Source organism: Saccostrea cucullata, unplaced genomic scaffold, assembly GCF_032062105.1.
Source record: "Saccostrea cucullata isolate Sc308-1 unplaced genomic scaffold, CSIRO_AGI_Scuc_v1 ctg169, whole genome shotgun sequence".
Classification (NCBI taxonomy): Eukaryota; Metazoa; Mollusca; class Bivalvia; order Ostreida; family Ostreidae; genus Saccostrea; species Saccostrea cuccullata.
Window position 1 is genome coordinate 479187 of NW_026933727.1, and position 22165 is coordinate 501351.

At 34.0% G+C, this 22165-nt stretch overlaps 1 protein-coding gene across 1 annotated transcript; it reads right to left on the reverse strand.

Annotated features, from left to right (window-relative positions):
* Positions 1-1192: 1192 nt before the first annotated feature.
* LOC134239206 (cytoglobin-2-like) lies at positions 1193-21546 on the reverse strand. The gene is made up of 3 exons (XM_062721376.1): positions 21113-21546; positions 2234-2471; positions 1193-1943 (listed from the first exon to the last, which is right to left on the reverse strand). The coding sequence occupies exons 1-3, from the start codon at positions 21265-21267 to the stop codon at positions 1770-1772; spliced, it is 567 nt and encodes a 188-aa protein (XP_062577360.1). The 5' UTR covers positions 21268-21546; the 3' UTR covers positions 1193-1769.
* Positions 21547-22165: the final 619 nt, after the last annotated feature.

Consider the following 22165-nt stretch of genomic DNA (forward strand, 5'->3'; position numbering starts at 1 on the left):
TCATGACCCCCAGGGGTAGGGTGGGGCCACAAGAGGGAATCCAAGTTTTACATAGAAATGTATAGGAAATATCTTTCGAAATCTTCATCTCAAGAACAATTGGCCAGAAAAGCTGAAACTCTTTGGAAGCATCCTGGGGAAGTGAAGATTATAGATTGTTCAAAGTATGACCCCCCAGGGGTAGGTCGGAGCCTTAATAGTGAATGAAATTTAACGTATGTCTCGAAAAGGACATCAGAACCAAAACCCTTTCCCCCCAAAAAAACTCCGATGTTGAAGTACTCAGTTTAAAACCTAAAGTTCGCTTTTCCACCATTAATCTTAGCTTTCTAAATTTGAACGTTGGTAATTTCACTTTTAAATTTGTTTTTGACTTTTTCTATCTTTAAATTAAGTAAATCATGATTCAATTTTTAACTGGTTGGAAATTCCTTTTTGAAGTTTTGCTTTTCCATCATTGAACTTGGCTTTTCCGAATTTTAAGCATGTTTTCTTAATTTTTATCATGGCTTTTCCGAACTTTTATTTCTAACCTTTTCTTTATTTTTTCTCTCATTTACAAAATATTATTATCACATTTAGCAATGCTAACTTAATACGCTCAAACACACTGTTGATCAATTTACAGCTCAAAAGGTCGATGAAGCTAGAGTCTAATATTTTTTGCAAGCAATATATACATGTATGAATAAAATATCCAATCCTTAGCTTTCTGTTCTCAAGATATATAGTGTAACAGACGGACAGACAGACACGGGGAAGAACTTAACCTGCATTAAGTTTGCTCTGCTTTTTACTTACGATTGGATCCGAGGACTTTTGTTAAATTCTAATTTATGAATAATGTATACTCTTTAGTAATAGTTGTTTAATGTTTGTTTTAAGTCCCTTCGGAGGAAGTATCACTCAATCTGAGAAGTGACCTCTTACCAGTGGAGGGCTGCAATTTTCGACCCGTATTCGGCAATTACAGCCTTTGGGCATAAATTAGGAATCCTTTACATGCCAAAAACTTTTTGCGACACGGGATCTTGGTTGAAAGGTTTAGTCTCCACGACTAGCAGCAGTTCGAACCACGATGTAAGGATCAAACTCTTTACTCAGTGATTCTATAGGAAATGCTAAATCCACTGCGTCAAGCAGTAGTTGAACTTTCAAATGATGGTATCCAGTAAGGAGACGACGAAACATATCAATTTGAAATGTACATTTTATTCAACATGACAACATTTACAATAAATTACATGTATAATAACATTTCAAAGATAAGAAGCAAAATTTTCTAAATCTTCAAATTTCATTCCACAAACAAACAAAAACCCGTACACTTATAACAAGATAAAAGTTCGACAAAATCAAGTTATACATTCGACTTTTGCCTCAAGGGAAAGTCATGTCCTCAGAAAGATTAATATTAAATAGAATATACGGTAAAAGTCGTAATCAGATCAACAAGAAGTAGGCTTAGGGAATGCGTTCTAATTAACCATTACCAATGTGTTTACCAATAAATGTAAATGGCCAATCACCCTTACATTTCCTCCGGGGCATTCCCCAGCTGGCTCGTGGGAAATCCTTCAATAGAGTTACAGGAGGTTCGACAAACTTTACGGTACTTTTCACATCATTATTCCGTACATGTAACTGCATTAAGAATGTCTCTCCAATCATTGAAAATTTTGAAATTGAAACTAAACCTATTTAATTAATTTATGTATAATATATAATTAATCGAGAAAAAAAACAACACAATTTTGGCTGTCATGTCTTCAGCGTGTACCAGTGTTACAACAGGAGTCAAAATCGAGATCTGGATTTTCCATTCCCCTTTTCATCTGGAAACACACGTAGAAATAGACTTTTTTCCAAGCCTCGTTCACTTCTTTTGTGTAGTTTTCTTGTAAACAGTGTTTAAGTCCGTGATTTAAGGATGGCCACAGTCTCTATAAAGGACAAGTAAAATTACCCCGGTATTTTCAACTTTTATCATTGAAATTTATCGTTATATTCATTTATATATATACATAAGTTAGACAGAGAAAACATAGAAATGTCAGTTTACACATCATGTATTATGGTAGAGAGTTCAAAGAAATACTAAGTAAAACGATTAACACTTACATAAAGTACAGATTGTTTAATTAAATACCATCCCCACCCTAAACCCGTTCCAATGAAGTAATTTTCAATTTATTCCTTTATTTAAAAAATTCCAAGATTAAGAACGACTTACCCTTAGCATTTGTGGTTTCACGTGTCTTTTCACGTGTGTTTGACCAATAGAAATGAGGACACTATTAAGGAAATCGGACTCCTCCAAACTCTCCACCGCCGCTCCTAGCCCCTCCAATACCGTGACGGCATGACGTTGTAACATTTCCCGATCAATGTCATATTCCAGCTGATTTTCGTTGTTCATTTGAACGATTTTGGGGAACAAAGATTTCAAATCTGGTTCAGTTTCAAAAAACCTGAAATCAAGAAGGAAAGTACTCTATAAGTTATGATGTGGGATGGAAATATGAAGACATGCAGCGTACAGTAATTATACCTAAACAAGGACCATATATAAAACAGAGGTGGGATCAGGGGGCTTGGGGGGGCATCCCCTGTCGACAGGGACACTATCCGTGTGCTCCTACATGAAGCTATATTTGGGTAAAACGGAAAAATCCGTTAACAATTCACAGTCTGATTTAGCTTGTTTTCCCCTCTAAGATATGAAGTCCTCAAACCCATAACGGTATAACCGTTCTACAAACAAAAGTGTCAGATGGGATATTTTTACCTTAAGGGTCCCCCCATCATTTGTTCAAATGGGTTTATACCAAAGATTAATATATCTCACTCATCATAATCTTTTGGATACAAGTATATACCCTGTTTAACAATGTATGGGAGAAAATGCCTCATTTTCTATATCTGTGGAATTTATCCCATTTTAACAAATTTGTTGGGGGAATACTCCCCATGCAAGGAAATATCCCACCTGACATTTAATTTTACTCCCATGGGGGAGAAAGCTGGGGTGGTTGTTAGACCAAAAATCACATTATTCTCCCATGGGGTTCTGACTTTTAGGACTTCACATCTTTAAAAAGAGATGTTTGTGAGTTCAACATGAGTCCCTGTGATACTGCTTAGACTTTAATTTATTTATGGACATCACTATTAGAAACCTATACACTGTTGTGCCACACGGGACTTCAGTTTATACGGTCCGGTCTTGCAGTGAAATTTCATTCTGCGACGCGTCACGAACAACTTCTTACTCCAAAACTGTAGAGAAAATGCTCTCACGACTGGCAGCCGAATGGAATTAAATGATTAGTTATATATATTTATATTACTTTACTCAGCCTGCCTGGTATTGATTGATTGTATGCTGTTTAACATCCCTCTCGAGAAATTTTCACTCATAAGGAGACTCCAGCACTTACTAGTGGAAAGATACAAATTTTGACCTATATACTCGGAGCCATTGAGCAGTGTGAGATCTTTTCGTGCCAGCATCTACTGCGACACGGGACCTCAGTTCATACGGTCACATTCAAAGGACCGGTCCCCATCCCACGTCCCACAGTTGGATTTGAACCCGCGACGTAAGGATCGAGTCCTTATACTTTGCTGTAACCACTGCGCCACGCGGGTGACGATTAGTATTAATATTGTTTTAATATAAAATTTCAAGTACAAGTGCGGCCGAGTCAATATTATTTTGTTAAAAACCAGTTAAATGCAAAAAATGTGATTTACAAGAACATTTAGAACAAATATTTGACCATTTTCGACCCTGGGGCTCTGGGAATATTACCCCCTCTGTTAGCTTAATTATCGATCTAACCTCTGAAACGTCAATAGTTATATACTTAATATTATCTTCAACAAATGGATTTTTAGCTAAGAATGAGTATGGTCAACAAAAAAGGAAGTGTTTTAAGATAACTAAATCATATATCAACGTAATGTTTCATAAAAATCGATTTCGTAGCATTTAAAACATAAAAATTAGGATAAGGCTTGTTTTCATTGTTGCCCGAGCAAAAACAATAACACTGTCTATAAAAGCTGTTTCAAAAGCATCTATTAGCATGTTAATTTTTTTTTTATCTTAATGTATTTTGAAGGCTTAGAGTATTTTGAAAGCCCAGTTACCCATCCAATTTCTTAGTTCTTCCCATAATCCTCTAACACTTGAACACCTTATCGTCTCCTCCTTCAATGAAAAGTCTGTAAAACGGTTTGTCACGGATCGTGTGTTGCCACTTTTGTGACGTTTGCTTAGTTTGTTTGAAATTCTCAAAAGTAGTATCAACAATCAATATGACATTATTTAATCAGAGTAGATTTTCTATTTTTTCATTTTTCGTCGTCATTTACCACACAAGATTTCAATTAACGTGACGGGATTCCTGTAATACCAGGTAATATGGAACGGATTATAATGCTTATTATCATCACTTAACTCTAAAAGCTGGAATGTGCAAATGCACAGTACAGAAAATTATATATTTAAAAAATCAAGGACTTAAGAAAAATGACGATCGTTTTTTTAAATCGTGCATTTTCTGTTTATCAAACATACGGTAAAAATAAAGTTATAATATGCTTTGAATAATTGACTGTTTCTTGTTTTCTTTGGTAGATAAATGAAATAATTCTGAATAAATATATTTTGTAAACATGTTTTTATAACACCTGTTCATCTGTTTTTGGGCGTATCATTTTTTTTTTAAATTTATAATAAACATTATATTTAATTGAAAAAAAACAACCCTAAAAAAATTGAGGCTCATTTCCTGTTATCTTTTGAAATTCCAGTCTCAGCATGTTTTAATAAATCGTGCTTCAGTGGCTGTTGATTTCAAAGTATTGTTTCTTTCATATCCTTTTGAAATGATACATGTTGTTTCCAGAGGTATGATTGCAATTCCCCTTTGAAATAATTTCAGCACAATAATGGTTCCTAAAGAAATATCTTTTATCTCGGAATTGCGATCAATTAAAAAACAATTGTTACTCAAGTTCGATGTATATTGTTTAATTACACTTAGTTTTAACTCTTAACATGACGTAATTAACACGGTACTTATTTACTTATAAGAATTTGAGAACGTGAGAAACATACGCAAGACAATGAGAGATGAAATTCAATTGTGAACATAAGGATATATGAAAAACATATGTTCATGGTACTTTCAATTTGAGAAAAGAAGATGTAATAATTGAGGATTCGGTGGCATGTGTGGTCTTGTACGTAGAAATTCATACCTGAAACTGCGAGTGAAATTATCAACAAAAATATAAAAACATGTTGCATTGCAAATTTGAAGCATTCATGTCCAATGGCAGAGTTTCCTATAGTTTTCGTTAACCATAATGGAGAAAGTTTCTGAATCTGTGATTGAGATTAATAAGAAATGATGCTTAAATGTCACATAAATTGTCCTCTAAAATCAGTCTGACTCAAGAAATTTGACAATGTAGAGCATCGATTCTATTAGAAAATATTTATGCATGAATTTGTACAAGACTTCGGCGCCTAAAACAAATACAGCTTGTGCATCAAGATTGCATTCTGATACCAGGAGTTGATCCTTACGGATTCAAATCTATACTAGGGGACGTGGAGACCGGTCCTAGGATGAGACTATTTAAACCAAGGTCCCTTGTTATATTAGATGCTTGCATGACAAAAGATCCCTCACTGCTCAATGGTCCCTGAGTTTTGAGTTTAGAAGAATTACACGCTTAGTATGGACTTTCAGGTAGGCGTGGCATTCTCGCCGTTGCCTAATTAGCTTCTGAAATTTACACAGCTTCCCTTCACTGTTGAAATATACACATGATAGAAATGCGGCCGAATGTCAACTGGTGTAGTGAATAGCCAATTAAAAGTTCTCTCACGCCACAGAGGTGGGACATAAGTCGTCTCATCGTTATCAACAACAATTTTAAGTTCCTATGTTATTAATTTCGTAACCAATGAGAATCTACTAGTATTCGCCATTACGTAGCGCCGAAAAAGTCACGCCCTACTGAAAGTCCAAAGATAGGGTAAAATACTCCTAAATCTAAAATTTGAAGCCCTCTGCCAGCAAATGTTGGCATCTCTATACATGTATTAGCGAAAATTCTCAAAAGGGTAGATAAAAACAAATATTTCTTTCAAAATTTATTTTCAGTTTGAATACCTGGTAAGATGTATCTTAAAGAATCTATATTTGTTTTATTTTGAAATTTTCGCCAAAAACTCTGGTGTTACTTCGAACGTTTTCCGCGTCATGAATGCTGACCAATTAAGTTGAAGTAAGTTTTCAACATATACTAAACAAATAATTTCGAGCCAGAGATGGGATCAAATGCCTAGTAGGAGTAAGCATCGTATGTTGACGGGTCACATCTACTGTGATTCCTATACATGAAATTGATCACGTGGACTGAACATTCCGAGTAAGCAAACTCAGTCTAAATAAGCCCTACATCGGAATTTGAAACAAGTCAGTCAAAATACGACCCAGTTAAAGATTATATTTGCTAACAAGGTCATTAAAACGATCGTAGAATTAACGAAACGTCAACTTAAAACAAGGTTTTTGAAATTCCTGTAAAATCAACTTATTTGTCAGTAGCCTGCCTCGGTTTAAAAAATCGTTCGAACTCGGGAGTATGCTCATGATAAATGAATAAGTTGAGAGATGTAAAACTCAATATGCATTGACAGAATGATGGCATGCCTCTTTTCATAAAGAATATGACTAGAAGAATAAAAGAAAAAAAAATACTATTTTTGCTGTCAAAGTTCATATAAACTCCTGGCCTGATATACCGGTATAGCGTTTTCTCAGTTATATTATACAATTAAGAAGGTAATACAATTAGAACTAATGAACAAAATTTTATATGTTAGGAAACCAATATTGCCAAAGAATGAGCCCGATTTTGAAGTAAAGCATACGGACCTTGGATCATGCACAACATTGTAAGTAAGATGATCTTGTAGCCCTCAGGCCTGTTATTGGATCAAAATATAACAATATTGACAATCGTAAATTTAGGCTAGCATGGTAAATTTTGCAGCCAGTTTCATTATCTGCAATTCAGAGTCTTCTTAGCGGACTAAGATATTGCCTTTTTACAAACTTCGTGTAAACGTATGTACAATGTAGCATAATGAGCTTCTCCCATATGACTGAAAGGGCCCTGAACTCCTGATCACTTTGTGAACCAATCTTCAGAAAAGAAAAAAAATGAAAAATTAATAAATTGTATAAATTCAATAATCGTCATGGTTGGCGACTTGGGGTTATTTCATGTCCCAACAAATCTGAACATAGCTTAAGATTTTGTCCTATCCGGCATGCAGTTTTGTCCTATCCGTCCAACAGTTTTGATTTATCCCAGCTTGTCTGCCATTCTCACGCTGATTCAATCTAATAAAATCTGATCAATCAAAGCATAGCGGATGACTGTATGATTTTGAGTTATGTATGTTCAGTGAAAGCATGAATACGAAAGTAGTGACGGTGTTAATTTGAGTGAAAATTCTGGAAGGGACGTTAAACAAACTACCTATAGTGTCCCGTTAAGACCATTATCAAAATTTTGACAATACTCCAAGACCAAGAGACTACAACACGATGTCGTGCTTACACATCTTTACACTATGTTTGAGTATTTTGAGTATTCGTTGTGTGTTTGCGCAGTAACGTGCTTGCCGGTGTATTGTGTTTTTGTTTGTTTGTATGTTGTTTGACGTCCCTCTCGAGAATTTTACACTCAAATGGAGACGCCACTAGCCGATTGAGAGCTGCAAATTTTGACTCGGCACTTAACGGCCATTGAGCTGTAAGGGATCTTTTTCGTGCCGGGACCTTGGTTTATACTGTCTCATCTGAATGACCGGTCTCCACATCCCACAGTGGGGTTCGAACCCACGACGTAAAGATCATCTACTTCGCGACTCTAGAGCAGACACTCTTGCGGCTGTACCACTGCACCACGCGGGCGACACGGTTTCTTGTGAAAGCAGCGCATTTGCGTTTCTCTTTTGTGCTGTTGGTTCTTTTCGAACACCATACATGCATTTACTTTCTTGCATCCCATCCATTGCAATAGATGAGAGAGTAACATTAATTTGATATGTACAAGGAGTCAAAAAGTAAATTAATATATGAAAGTTCTGAGCCACACAACATGTGTCTAGATATCATTTTATAATAAGTGAATTTGTAATTGACGAGTCAATATAAGGTCCTATAAAAGAAAACTATTAATCATCATGATCATATTCGGCTAAGAGAATCAGTGTATAATATTCCCATCTGTGTCAATGGTCAGCTGTTCGGCCCAGTGTGTACTCTTCGTTCAATAAAATCGTGAATACCGTATCCATAAATCATTTAATACGTCAAAGCAACATGCAGCTGTAATTGAAATATGGCGCGCGACATTTGCAAGCCAAATAGTTTCAGGCCAAAAGCGGTCGAGTCAAGGAAAATATGACAAATCAAGATACAGTGTTGATTTCAATCGGGATCAACCATTCCCATGTGTTGATCAGTACCATATTTGCACTTGTTTAAAAGACATCGGAGTTAAATGCAAATAAAAATATTCCTTTCAAATAATTACTCCTTTCATTTCATTTTTATCATGCCCCCGTAATCGAAAATTCGGGGGTATATAGTTTTTGTCGTGTCTGTCTGTCTGTCTGTCTGTCGTGTTGTCTGTCTGTATGTCCGCAAAAACTTTAACCTTGCCCATATCTTTTCATTTAGTAGAGCTATGACTTTCATATTTCACAAGAAATACACATGTGTATTTCTTGTGACAAGACATTTCTTTGGGTACCACCAAATTTGACCTTTTGACCCACTTTCACACAAAAATTCCAAACTTTTACGTTGGTCATAACTTTTGAACGGTAGATACTAGGACTTTCATATTTCACATAATTATTATGTATTTTTTGTGGCAAGACCTTTTATTGGATACCAACAACCTTGACCTTTTGCCTTGACCTTTCCATACTTATGAAAAAACTTTAACCTTGGCTATAACTTTTGAACGGTAAGGGCTATGGCTTTCATACTTCACGTATATATTATTGTTAGAAAAACCTTTCATTGGATACCAAGAACTTTGACCTTGACCTAATATTAAAAACAAACCTTGACTATAAATTTTGAAGGGCTAGGGCTTTCATACTTCACATATTTAATCTTTGTGACAAGACCTTTAATTGCATATCAAGAACTTTGACCTTGACCTTGGAGTTTGGCGTATTTTGAAAAACTTTAACCTTGGTCGTTAATTTGGAATGGTTAGGGCTAGGGCTTTCATACTTCAAATATGTTATACTTGTGACAAGACCTTTCTTAAGAAGTCAACATCTTAGACCCTTTGACCGTGACCCTGGACTTTGACCTACCTTTCAAAAACTTATTCTTGGCCGTAACTTTTGAACAGGTGGTGCTAGGGCTTTCATATTTCAGAATCGTATTTATTGTGAGAAGACCCTACTTTGGGTACTTATATATTTAATTTGCATTTCAGAAAAGTTTAATCTTCGCTATGTTACTATACGGGGGCATCAGTGTTTCACAAACACATCTTGTTTTATCTTTTACTGGCTTGTAATGATGCTAAATTAAAAAAAGACATATACATGTATTATTATCTAAATAATTAAAGTTCTGACTTAATTAAAGGTTGTGTCAGAAACTTTAACCTTAGTGATACAAGTGTTTCTTACATCTATAACATTTGTTGTTTAGGATTCAGATCTTTTTTTCAAAACACTACATTGAACAATTAATTAAAGTGACTGTTGAAATCGCTCCCTTCTAAATAAGGTAAATCGAAGTCACTTTACTCCCATGCAATCGTTTTCTAAGTCCTTTTGTTTTACGTCTGGGCATACAAAATGTTTTCGATTTTCAAAAATAAAGATATTAAAATACTTGGATATAATTATATTCTTGTGAAATTGACACAAAATAATGACAAAATATATACTTCTTCATAAAGGTGACTAAAGTGCAAGCCTGGGAAACAGATTGAAGTAACTTTTGTTTTAGTTCTTATATTTTTTTTCTGAAACACTGTACAAAATGTATTTGTTCAAGTTGAATCGTGATACTTTCTGCTTAATCGAAAGGTGAAATTGTGTAGCAAAATGTAATAGAGCTTCAGACTGCTAAATACATCTGTTTGGAGACCATAAAATAATCAGAAATCATTTTCTTAATTGCTTTCGGTGGGATTCGTGCTTTTGCAGACTCCGACGATTTTCTTGATTTGCATATCTAGCCTAGGGCAGTGTTGTTGTTATTCCCTTGAGAACCATAGAAACCGATCACTTTTTCAGATAACATTAGAAAAACCACCAAACACTTTATTTCGAAACCTAAAGTCTATAAGTACATTTCGGAACAAAAAGTACCAATAAATTAAGTCGGACACCAACATATTCGGTTCTGATATGTCCCAAAACAATTTCAAGCGTTTAACAGATATTGACCCGATGCTTTTCACAATTAACATGATTACTTCGCTGTCGTCGATGTTGTATCAATTTGCTATGTCTGTTTTTTTCTGATGGATGGACTGGGCCCTTAAAATCCACCTCATCAATCAGACGTTCTTCACTATGCCGATCACGATTGCCATTCGTTCTAGCAATGAAACTGTTTTAATCAAAATGGCTGCATTTACTTCCAACTATGTGACGTTTATTAACGATCATATTCTGAAAACATCACCTTTGATTTATTGTTTATAAAAAATTCTCGCAATGACAAATATTTCGAAGAATTTGACAGGAGTCAAACGGGAAATATTGTGAAAATGGTCAGTTATCTTCCCTAGAGTTACATATGCATGTCTTTAGCTTGACGAGCAATAGCAACAACATTATCAACGGCATATTTTTAATTTTGGTAAATTAATTATATTTTGTGTGGTTTAACTATTGCTCTGATAGAATTGCTATAATATTGTAGACGAGTTACGTAAATTTCTCATTTTTAGCTCTACTGGTCAGAGACCAGAAGAGCTTATTCGATAGTAAGATGTCCGTCCGTCTGTCAGTCTAGCTGTCCGTCTGTCTGTAAACAATTTTTCAAAATGCTACTCCTCCTACAGTTTTGGTCTGATTTCAGTATAACTTGGCACACAAGTAGACTACACTAAGATACATAATTTAGTGCATCGGTTTTTATGCGCCCGGATCAATAGATCCGAGGCGTATATTGTTTTTGTCCTGTCTGTTTGTCTGTTTATCTGTTTGTCTGTCTGTTGTCAACTTTAACCTTCGCCATAACTTTTGAACCATGAGAGATAGAGACTTCATATTTGGTATGCATACTCGACCAATGAAGCTCTTTCAAATGGCACCAAGGTCAATGACCTTGTGACCTTGACTGTGACCTATATGCTAAAAATAGCTTTTTCGAACTTTCGCCATAACTTTTGAAACATGAGAGGTAGAGACTTCATAATTGATATGCATACTCCACTAACAAAGGTCTTTCCAATGACATCAAGGTCATGACCTTGACTGTGACCTATATGCTAAAAATAGCTTTTTAGACTTTTCGCCATAACTTTTGAACCATGAGAGCTAGATACTTCATATTTAGTATGCATACTTCACTAATAAAGTTCTTTCAAATGACAACAAGGTCGATGACCTTGTGACCTTGACTGTGACTTATCTGCTAAAAATAGGTTTTTTTTAACTTTGTTACCGCCCGGCGCATAGTGTTTCACAAACACATCTTGTTGATTTCGATGAACGGGGTTCCGTGGTTACTAAAAATAGAAATTTCTTGAAATTCATTTAAAACGCTACTCCTCCTACAGTTTTAGGCTGATTTCAATATAACTTGGCACACAAGTAGACTACACTAAGTTATATAATTTAGTGCATCAGCTTTTGATTTCGATGAAGTGTGTCGCCAAGTAGGGATGGGTATCGCCAAAAATTTCGTATCGCGATATATCACGATTTTTTCCCACAATATCATGATAATATCATGATATTTTTAAAAGCAGTTTTTGGAATGATTTTATATGAAAAGTCATTATTTTTCTAAAAAAAATATGCTAGAAAAACAAAATTTTACTTTCTTGAAATTTTTATGTATATAAAATCAATTATGTTTGGACGGTAAGATGCCGTTCTTTTCACTTTTTACAACATTTTTCATACTTTCTGTAATTGTAATTTAAAAGATTGAACAAATAAATGAATAATTACTGGACTTTATAATATGTACCTAAAGACCGGTATTTAGGTCTCCGTATCACGATACGTATCACGCAACAAAAAATCGCGATATACCGGTATACCGATAAAATCGCACATCCCTATCGCCAAGGTTACTAAAAATAGAAATTTCTTTGAGATTCCTTTAAACGGCTACTCCTCCTGCAGTTTTGGTTTGATTTCAGTATAACTTGGCACACAAGTAGACTAGACTACATAATTTAGTGCATCGGTTTTTGATTTCCAAGAATGTTGTTGCCATGGTTAATATGAATAGAAATTTCTGTAAAATGCTTTCAAAATGCTACTTCTGAGTTCTTCCTCAGTTTCGGTCAGATTTCAATTTAATTTGACACACAAGTTGTCCCAAAAAGAGACTTAATCAAGGATCATTATTAAATGTATTGCTGTTGTAAAGTTTCAAGTCCAAATGGCTACTTTTCTCTTCATTTTTAGGTCAACTGAGTCACTCAGGTGACCAATTATTGCTATCCGTTTTCGTCCGAATATTTTCAGCTTCTTCTCTGAAACCACTGAACCAATTTCAACCAAATTTGGTATACAGCATTTATGGGTAAAGGGGAACAAAAATTTTGAATTTTATGGTCCCCACCCCCTAGGGCCTGAGGGGTGGGGCCAAAACTACTAAAATTAATGAAATCTTTAAAAATCTTCCTTACTCCTGGAAATCAAGCAGGCAAACTGTTGGCATGAATGTAATGAGCATTGAGTCCTCTGCCAAAATTGTGAAAATCATGGCCCCAGGGTCAGGGGTTCTACTGCTAGGGCGGGGCTATATAGATTATATAGTGAAAATACATTATTTCTTTGAAAATCTTCTTCTCTGCTCCTGGGTATTAAATAAACTAACTTAGTACATAGTTATGATGATTTAGAGTGCCTCTTCCAAATTTGTGAATTTTATGGCCCCAGGGTCAGGGGTTCTGGTGTTAGGGCGGGGCTCTATTGATTATATAGTGAAAATGCATTAATTCTTCAAAAATCTTCTTCTCTGCTTCTGAGTATTAAATAAATTAAACACTGCATTATTTTATGATGTATGAAACGTACCTGTCACTGACAACTTATTCAGAAACAAAACAGAAAATGTTTCATATTTTTACTCATGAATATAGATACATGTTTCAAATAAAGAAAATGCATTAATTCTTCTAAAATCTTCTTCTCTGCTTCTGGGTATTAAATAAACTTACTAAGTATATAGTTATGATGCGCGAGAGTGCCTCTTCCAAAATTATGAATTATACGGCCCCAGGGTCAGGGGTTCTGGTGTTAAGGCGGGGCTCTATTGATTATATAGAGAAAATGCATTGTTTCTTTGAAAATCTTCTTCTCTGCTCCAGGGTATTAAATAAACTAACTAAGTACATAGTTATTATAAGAAAGAATGCCTCTTCCAAAATGGCCCTAGGGTCAGGGGTTCTGGTGTTAGGGCGGGGCTCTATTGATTACATAATGAAAATGCATTATTTCTTTGAAAATCTCCTTCTTTGCTCCTGCGTATTATATAAACTAACTTAGTGTATAGTTATGATGAGCAAGAGTGCCTCTTCCAGATTTGTGAATTTCATGGCCCCTGTGTCGGGGGTTTTGCGATTTGGTGCAGGGGGGGAAGCTTTTGATTATATAGTAAAAATACATTAATTGTTTCAAAATATTTACCTCTGACCCTAGGTATTATGCCAATGATCCAAGTATATATATTTATGATGAAGAAAGGTGCATGTAGCAAAAGGGTTAATTTCACGCTCCCAGGGTCGGGGGGGGGGGGGGGGGGTTACGTAGTCTGAAAATAAATTAATGCTTTGAAATCTGCTCTTTGGTATTTATCAACCATTTTATGCTAAAATTTCCAAAATTTTGAAATATGTGGCCCCAGGGTCAGTGGTTCCTTTGGGGTGGGGTGCACAACTGGTTATAAAGTGGAAGTACATTTTCTCTTTATTACTCTGATCTACCTCTGGGTACTAAGCAAATAGAGTAAGCTTGCTAAGTTGAAAATTATGATAAGTTATGGTATCTCTTTCAAAATTGTGAATTTCATGGCCTCTGGTTTAATTTAACAAATTCAATTGTTGGAAAGTTGTTACACAATACTCAGGTGACCTATAAGGCCCGTGGACCTCTTGTTTATACGTACAAACCAGTAGAGCTACAGTCTCGACAGAGACTTCTGGTTAGACAACACGTTTAGCATGCAACATATATACTTTTTGCCTCTGCTGGGGATTGAACCAGGGGCTCTGGCTTGCAAGTCCAGTGCTCTATCAATTGAGCTAAAGGGTTAACCCCTAGCCCAAACTAGTTGGATGTCGTGTATCTTGCACTACTACACTAATAAAAGATAAAGAAAGTAGGCGCTTAAGGAGGCTCATTACACCACTTTTTGATGACGTACTACACAAAAAATAAAACTCCATTGTGTCGACCGTCTTCCTCTGGGGGACAAATTGTACAGGTTCCTCTATAATATGACCCTGACCTTTAAAACGCTTTAAAAATAGATGAAGCATGCGGTGTTATATACAGTGAAAACAAAGTAATGGGTTCATTATGTATAAAACAAGAAGAATTGCTTTTAAGCAGAATTAAAAGAAAACAACGGTCAAATCTTCGCCAAACAAGTAATGTGCAATTTCATAGCGATGCATGCAGTGAGCTCTATCGAACACTGACATGTTTGTGTAGAGGAAATTCGAGTTAAAATCTACAACCTTGTTGAAAATAAAAAAAGTTATTTACTTTTACCATTTTTACTGTGTTGATGTGAATTTATGTATTTGCTTTATTGATTTAAATATACTCTGGCTTAAGCTTTGTTCTAAATTTTAGATGTAATGTTCAAACGTTCCTCCCGTGGGGATCCGGGTTAGAATAGGTCCTCAGTACCCCATGCTTGTCGTAAAAGGCGACTAAATGGGGCGGTCCTTCGGATGAGACCGTATAAACCGAGGCCCCGTGTCACAGCAGGTGTGGCACGATAAAGATCCCTCCCTGCTCAAAGGCCATAAGTGCCGAGCATAGGCCTATATTTGCAGCCCTTCTCCGGCAATGGTGACGTCTCCATATCAGTGAAATATTCTGGAGAGGGACGTTAAACAGTATATAATCAATCAAACGTTCCTTAGCGTTTTGAGTCTTGGGTAATTAGGAAAGATAACTCTTGAAAGTGGACTTTTTATACCAAATATTTTTTAAATTGAAATTTTCATTTCGTTTAAACATTCTTCATTCAATTTGTCACATGCAATTCATTGAAATACATTCCTTATCTCTTCAGAACTCGTTTTCTTAATGTTTTATGCATAGATTAAAAAGATAACGACATTAATTGTTTTTAGGAGAAAATTATTTTTTGTAATAAAATTATTATTAGGTATTATGAGGTATTTTCACTGTGTGCACTTGTCTTAGGAAGATGCCCATCATTTGACACTGAAAATTCTGAAATTTAGTTAATAAAAAACTTGAAATAAAACATTTCGCTAAAATTAGACAAAAACTAAAAAATTCTACAAAAAATATTTATGATATCAATACCCCCATCTGGATATTTGACATCTACATTATAAGTGATGCTGTATTGAAATCTAAAATAAACTGTGGATGTAATGAGCCACCTTAAGATGGCGATTCGGCAGGAATAGTGGCTCATAAAAAAAATAATAATATATCATTGATTTACACTTTTTTTTCAAAACCTAGGCATTGACTGTGTTGTAGGTGAATGTAAAATGAGCAAATATGCGGTTGAATATGTTTGATTTTATATGAATATGGACCTGAATAAAGCCGTCCGAATCAAATGATGCAAAAATCGACTCTTTTACAACCGTTTTTCATTAATTTTGTTGTTTCTTCTCTCCATGAATTTTAAATGCGTTATCGGTGTATTTTTAACCGTAAATTTTATTCCAGTTGTTTAAAAAATGGAGAGAAGACCCAGAAATATCAAAATCTAAACTTTTTCCATTTATTTTCTGGCAGAAAAATGACAAAGTCCAATTGTATATGGCTTTGGCTTTAAATAATGATTTAAATACATCTATGTATAGTGTCCTGATAGCTACATTGGTTTGTCGCTGGTTTCGAGCCATATCGAAGCAGCATTTTTGGTTCGAATACAGTGATTATTTTATTTTTTTTTTTTTCTTTTTGCTTGAAAATTAAGATTTGATAGTAAAAAATTACTCTTTGAATAAAATTGCAAAGTATGTTTTATAAATCAATTTACATTCATTTGTTTTATTTTTCAGTGTGTTCAAATTTTGTCAGTTATAGTGGTAACGTTCCCAAATAGAATTAAACATACATGAATTTGTAACTACAAAGTTACACGTGATGAAAAAATATTGAATATAATTATTTAAAAGAAAATAAAAACCTTGCAACTTCGATCGTTCTGTTACATTCAATATTTTGAGTACATTTGAATACTGAGCACAAAAATTATTTAGTGTTACACTTCTGTTATATTTCATTAAATGTTTCCAGCATAGATAATTTATCTTTCATGACACCTTCTTATTGAAAAAAATATTCACAAATAAACAAACATAAGACAGAAATCCATTTCCATGAAGTATCTATAGGTTCATTGTATAAGATATGTATTAAAACTACATGGTGCTTGGACATTTAAACCTGAATTGTTTCGTGTCAATGATTCCTGCCTACTACCTATCTAGTGTGCCCACTTTCTTTTAATGATGCACATTTACTTCATTACAGAAAAGATGGAAATTATTTGGCCTGTCTCGGAGAATCTCTCAAATACTTGACCATTTTTTGCTTTAACAACATTACGTTAAGTTGAAAGATGCCATTGCACTAGAGATCAATTTCGTTTGGCACCACGTTCTTGATAAAAAAAATATATATATACATAATTTTTTTAAAGAGTTAAATTGTATCGATAACATATTCTTGAACTTGAAATGAAACACAAAATAAAATCGGTGGGAAATAAAACTTAGGTTCCGTACAGTTTTGGATAAATGTCTCCCAGTATGATCCGTTTTGTCGCATGCAAACATTTCTTTCCTGGAAAACAAAACTGCAGGATACTCAGAAGATAACAGCTTCTAAAATGCAGCGAGGAGTTTTCCATGGGGATTTTTTTTAATGAATACTATGGCAAGCCCTTTTACTATTTATTCGTGAAATCAATAAGAGAGATATTTCTCTTGCATAGAGAGATATCTCTTTAGCTTATAGAGATATCTCTTTGACTAAAAGAGATATCTTTATACCTTAGAGAGATATCTCTTTATACAAAAGAGATATCTCTTTATGTAAGAGAGATATCTCTTTTACTTAGAAAGATATCTTTATAAGCTAGAAAGATATCTCTTTAAGCGAGAGAGATATCTCTTAAAGTTAGAGAGATATCTCTATAACAAGGTTAAAAGAGATATCTTTCTTACTTAGAGAGATATCTCTTTAGATTTTCAAAAAGAGATATCTTTATAAGCTAAAGAGATATCTCTTTTAATGAAAGCGATATCTCTTTTCCAGTGATCCTTGAAATAGAATAATTAATTCTCCACTTTAAAACGAAAGCGAAACAGGAAGTAAAGTCTCTGGAATAGTTTCGATGTTATAAGAAAAAAGACTGAGTGCTCAATTAGCAATTACCCAGAATAATACATGTACTGTAGACAAAAATGCTATAAAAATTCTTTTACTTGAAACAACAAATAATAATGGTAACTTCGTTGATAAAAATGCTAATATTCAGGAAAACGAAAGTAAGCATATATATAAATCTCAAATGCAATGGACCGAATTTTCTCAGCTTATGAAACAATCAACTATTTCTAATCTGAGTATTTCCGTCAATAAAAAGCTTACTTCCGCTAAAGGGAGGTCATTTGAAATGGAATTAAAAAAAAAAAAATATGAAGAGAGACATCTCTTTGCAACAAAGAAATATCTCTTTTTGCTTGAGAGATATCTCTTTTAGACACTTTTGAAAGATATCTCGTTCACTTCAAGAGATATCTCTTAAGATAAACTAAGAGAGATATCTCTTTTACTTAAAGAGATATCTCTTTAACTTGGAAAGATATCTCCAAAAGTAAAAGAGATATCTCTCTAGGTGAAAGAGATATCTCTTTAACGTTTAGAGATATTTCTTTTCACGAAAGAGATATCTCTAAAAGAGAAAGAGATATCTTTTCAAGTGGAAGAGATATCTCTCTAATAAAAAGAGATATCTCTTTAAGTTTAAGAGATATCTCTTTGTCATAGAGATATCTCTTAAAAATGAGAGATATCTTTTAAGTTGAGAGATATCTCTATTTTTTCAAGAGATATCTCTGTAAAATGAGAGATATCTCTGTAATTTTAAGATAAATTTTATTTTCTGAATAAATAGTAAAAGGGCTTGCCATAGAATACTGTATATATCAACGTACTCTACGTTTTTACTGCCTACTTGCTAATTATAACATATTTAATGAAGGGGATTGTACATTCCACTGAATTCACACTTCCAGAAAAGCTTGACGTCATTGCAATACTTTCCAATATTTTCTCTAGGTGACAATATATTTTTTGACATCAATAATTACAAAAAAGTATATTTCAAACATACACGAAATAACTAAATTTCTTTTTTTCTAAAGTTATTTATGTAAGTAAATTCCATTTATTCAAGATCATTTTTAAATTATATTCATAATAATGAAAGTAAAAAAGAGACTTTGCATGAAAATAAAATTATTACATTTTTTTAAAATTCTATTTTTTGATTGAAGATGTATAAGAATGCTGGGCATAAAAATCCAGGTGTACTATATACATGCTTCTACATAACCTTTAAATATTTTACTACCCCGCTTTCACAAATTGAGGGATATTTATTTTAGTCTGTCCGTCTGTACTTTTGATTGCCTGTAACAGTTTTGTCTCCGCCCAATATCTCGAGAAGCTTTTGAGCTGTTGCAATGAATCTTACACAACTTCCTATAACAAAGAAAGTTTAGGTCAAAAGATCAAAGGTCAAGGTAATAATTTTTGTCAATTTAAACATTTTCGTCTCCATGCGATATCTCGAGAAGCCTTTTTGAGCTTTTGCAGCGAAATTTTATTATCAATTCCAGTGAAGTTATAATTCATTTATTCGATTTCAGTATACCTCATATAAAGTCGATAAAATACAAGGGTAATTTAAAATCATTTTTTTGGCAATGCTTCATCTACATAATGTATTAAGAGACATATCAACAAATTTTCATTGAATATTCCATCTAGTCAGAAACTAGAGAAGAATCCTACCTTAAAATAACACTCAAACGCGTACGAAAATTACAAGAAATAAATATATAAGTTAAAAATAGCTAAAATACAATGTAGAAGTTACAGATAACTATGATTGGTTTAAAACTCCTATTGCGAATTAAACAGACACATCAATTACCCCCCGGATTTTCTTATACTTTCCTTTTCCCTCTGATTTCTTAAATTCCCCAGGTTGAGCTTTTAAAAAAATTATTTCCAGTGTTTCCCCTCCCGCGAAGAAATCTGTAATTGAAAACGTCTCCTAGTTGTTTCGAAGTAGCGTATCAGATATCGATGCTGACACAATAAAAGATGATCTTTTTTTTTACCATAGTTGTACATATGTATACAATTTGCAGAAAATTTTAAGGTATGTCAATAACCTTGAATGAGAAATATTAAAATAAAAGTTAAATGATTCTGGTACAGATAATTTTATTTTTAGTTTTGATTTAAACTCTGTAATGAACACTTTTGCAAGAACCTATTGGAAATTTTTGGAATCTCAAGATGAAACACTTTCAATATTGCAGTCATTCTTAATTGTGAGGGTTTCTAATGAAATACATGTAACATGTATTTTTAAATTCTACAAACCAGGAACAATTCCCAGTTCATTAAAGATAACTGGCGCTTTTTTCTTCTTCAAAGAGAGGGAAAGATTTTCTATTTCAAGCAGCAGTGATATTATCCTAAAATTCAAGAAAAAATAGCATTTGCCACTTGATTTTCAGTCAAATTATAAATTAGGGAGAGGAATATGGATTCCTTCTCTAAGAGCAATGTATCCATCCTTTTTTTGTATTTCAGATTATGTAATAATATCAACACATTACGAAAAAAATGTAAGTGGTTGGCATAAGCTTTGATAAAAAATCAAACTAATATCACAAATGCTTTCATCAAATGAAAAGGTTTCCTTAGTGACTTTGATTTTATCTCCAAATTATATCAATGAAACAACTCAGTTCTACTGGGGAGAAGAAAATAATATGATTTATTGTGAGAGATGTTAATTACAGATTATTTCATTTACTAGATCATATAGTTTGAACCTACTAGCTGCTAGCAGATATATTAAATAGAACGTTAGTTTATCAGATTATCGAGTTTGAACCTGTTAATAACTCTACTTGGTTAAGGAACACTTCTTTTATCATGACTATAGGAACCGAGGAAGGGTGGGGGGGGGGGGGGTTCAAGGACAGATTTCTTGAAAGGAAAAATAGCACAGGAAACAATTTTAAAAACTCGACCTAGAATTTGTACATCAGCGATAGGATGTATCCCAAAAATATCCTATAGAAAACATAACCTACTTAATGTTTGTGTCCACTCATTCAATAATAAGGGGTGATGACCTTTCGAGATTTTTTTGCTCCCCCAATTATACATCAGAAAACGACTACTACATGACTTTGTCCACTCAAGTCTGATGGCCTCTTTTGTGCTTATGAAGGAGATTTTTGCTTGGTAATGCCCACAACTGAAAATTTTTGGTTAATGAAACCTAAAACTTCATAAGTAACCTACCTGAGAAAAACACATAATCCTAACTTGCCTAGATCGTCCTTGATCAAATCCCACGAATTCTGCACTAAGTGAATCTGTCTTACTGTCAAATATTTACCGAGCTCTTGTCCCCGTGTTTTTGGCACATCAGGACACGTGATCGCTTGATTTCCCATCACTACTCACTTTTATATGTCCTTTTTATCTGCAAGAAAATTATTTACACACGACTCGTCATGTTTTTATCGTACATTCATGGAACTTCGTCAGAAATCAGTTTTTCTCCGTTTTATTAGTTCCTCGCTTTTAATGAGTGAAATTTGATCTGTCACTTAAACAGCACTTGTATTCCCCCTAACGAAAGCTTCCTGTCACTCGCGGAGGCTGAAATCCCTCTCCGTGTAGTGAACCAAATGTTGCTCCTTTATAATGACATTTCTCGCCAGCTCTCCGTAAACAATGCAGTGCGGATCTACGCATCCAATGAGAGCGGTTTTCTTCCGTTGAAGAGGATTTTTTTTTCTTAATAAAAGTGTGTGAAATACAACATAATTAATTGAAACAAGGAAACCAAGTGGATGCATAAAGTAATGAACAATTTAGTTTTTCTTTTAGATTTTATTGAACGAGAAAAAATATTGGTGGTAATAAAATCAAATGAAAAAATATTTTCAAAATTATCACAAATAAAATCATAAATTTTAAAAGCAAGTGTGACGAAATATTACATAAGAAAATACTGAACATGACCAGAAATTCTGACTTTCGCTGAAAATAAACAACTTTTAAAGACTGACCACAATACCTTTATTCTTCATTGGCCAATTATCTTAACAAATCTGATCTTGTAGCTATACCAGACCACTCGACTTTCTGAGGGAAATACTCAATTTTATTACCCTGGAAGCAGCTGCCTATTTCCCGCATAATTTTTGGAGAAGACGATGAAAATGCTGTTTTCTTTTTAATTAAGACAGGAAAGCAGGGAATCCGATTTATCTATTTCTGCGATAATCAATTATTTTTTATAACATGTAATTAAATACAACAAATGCATACTTGTACCTGTTTGTA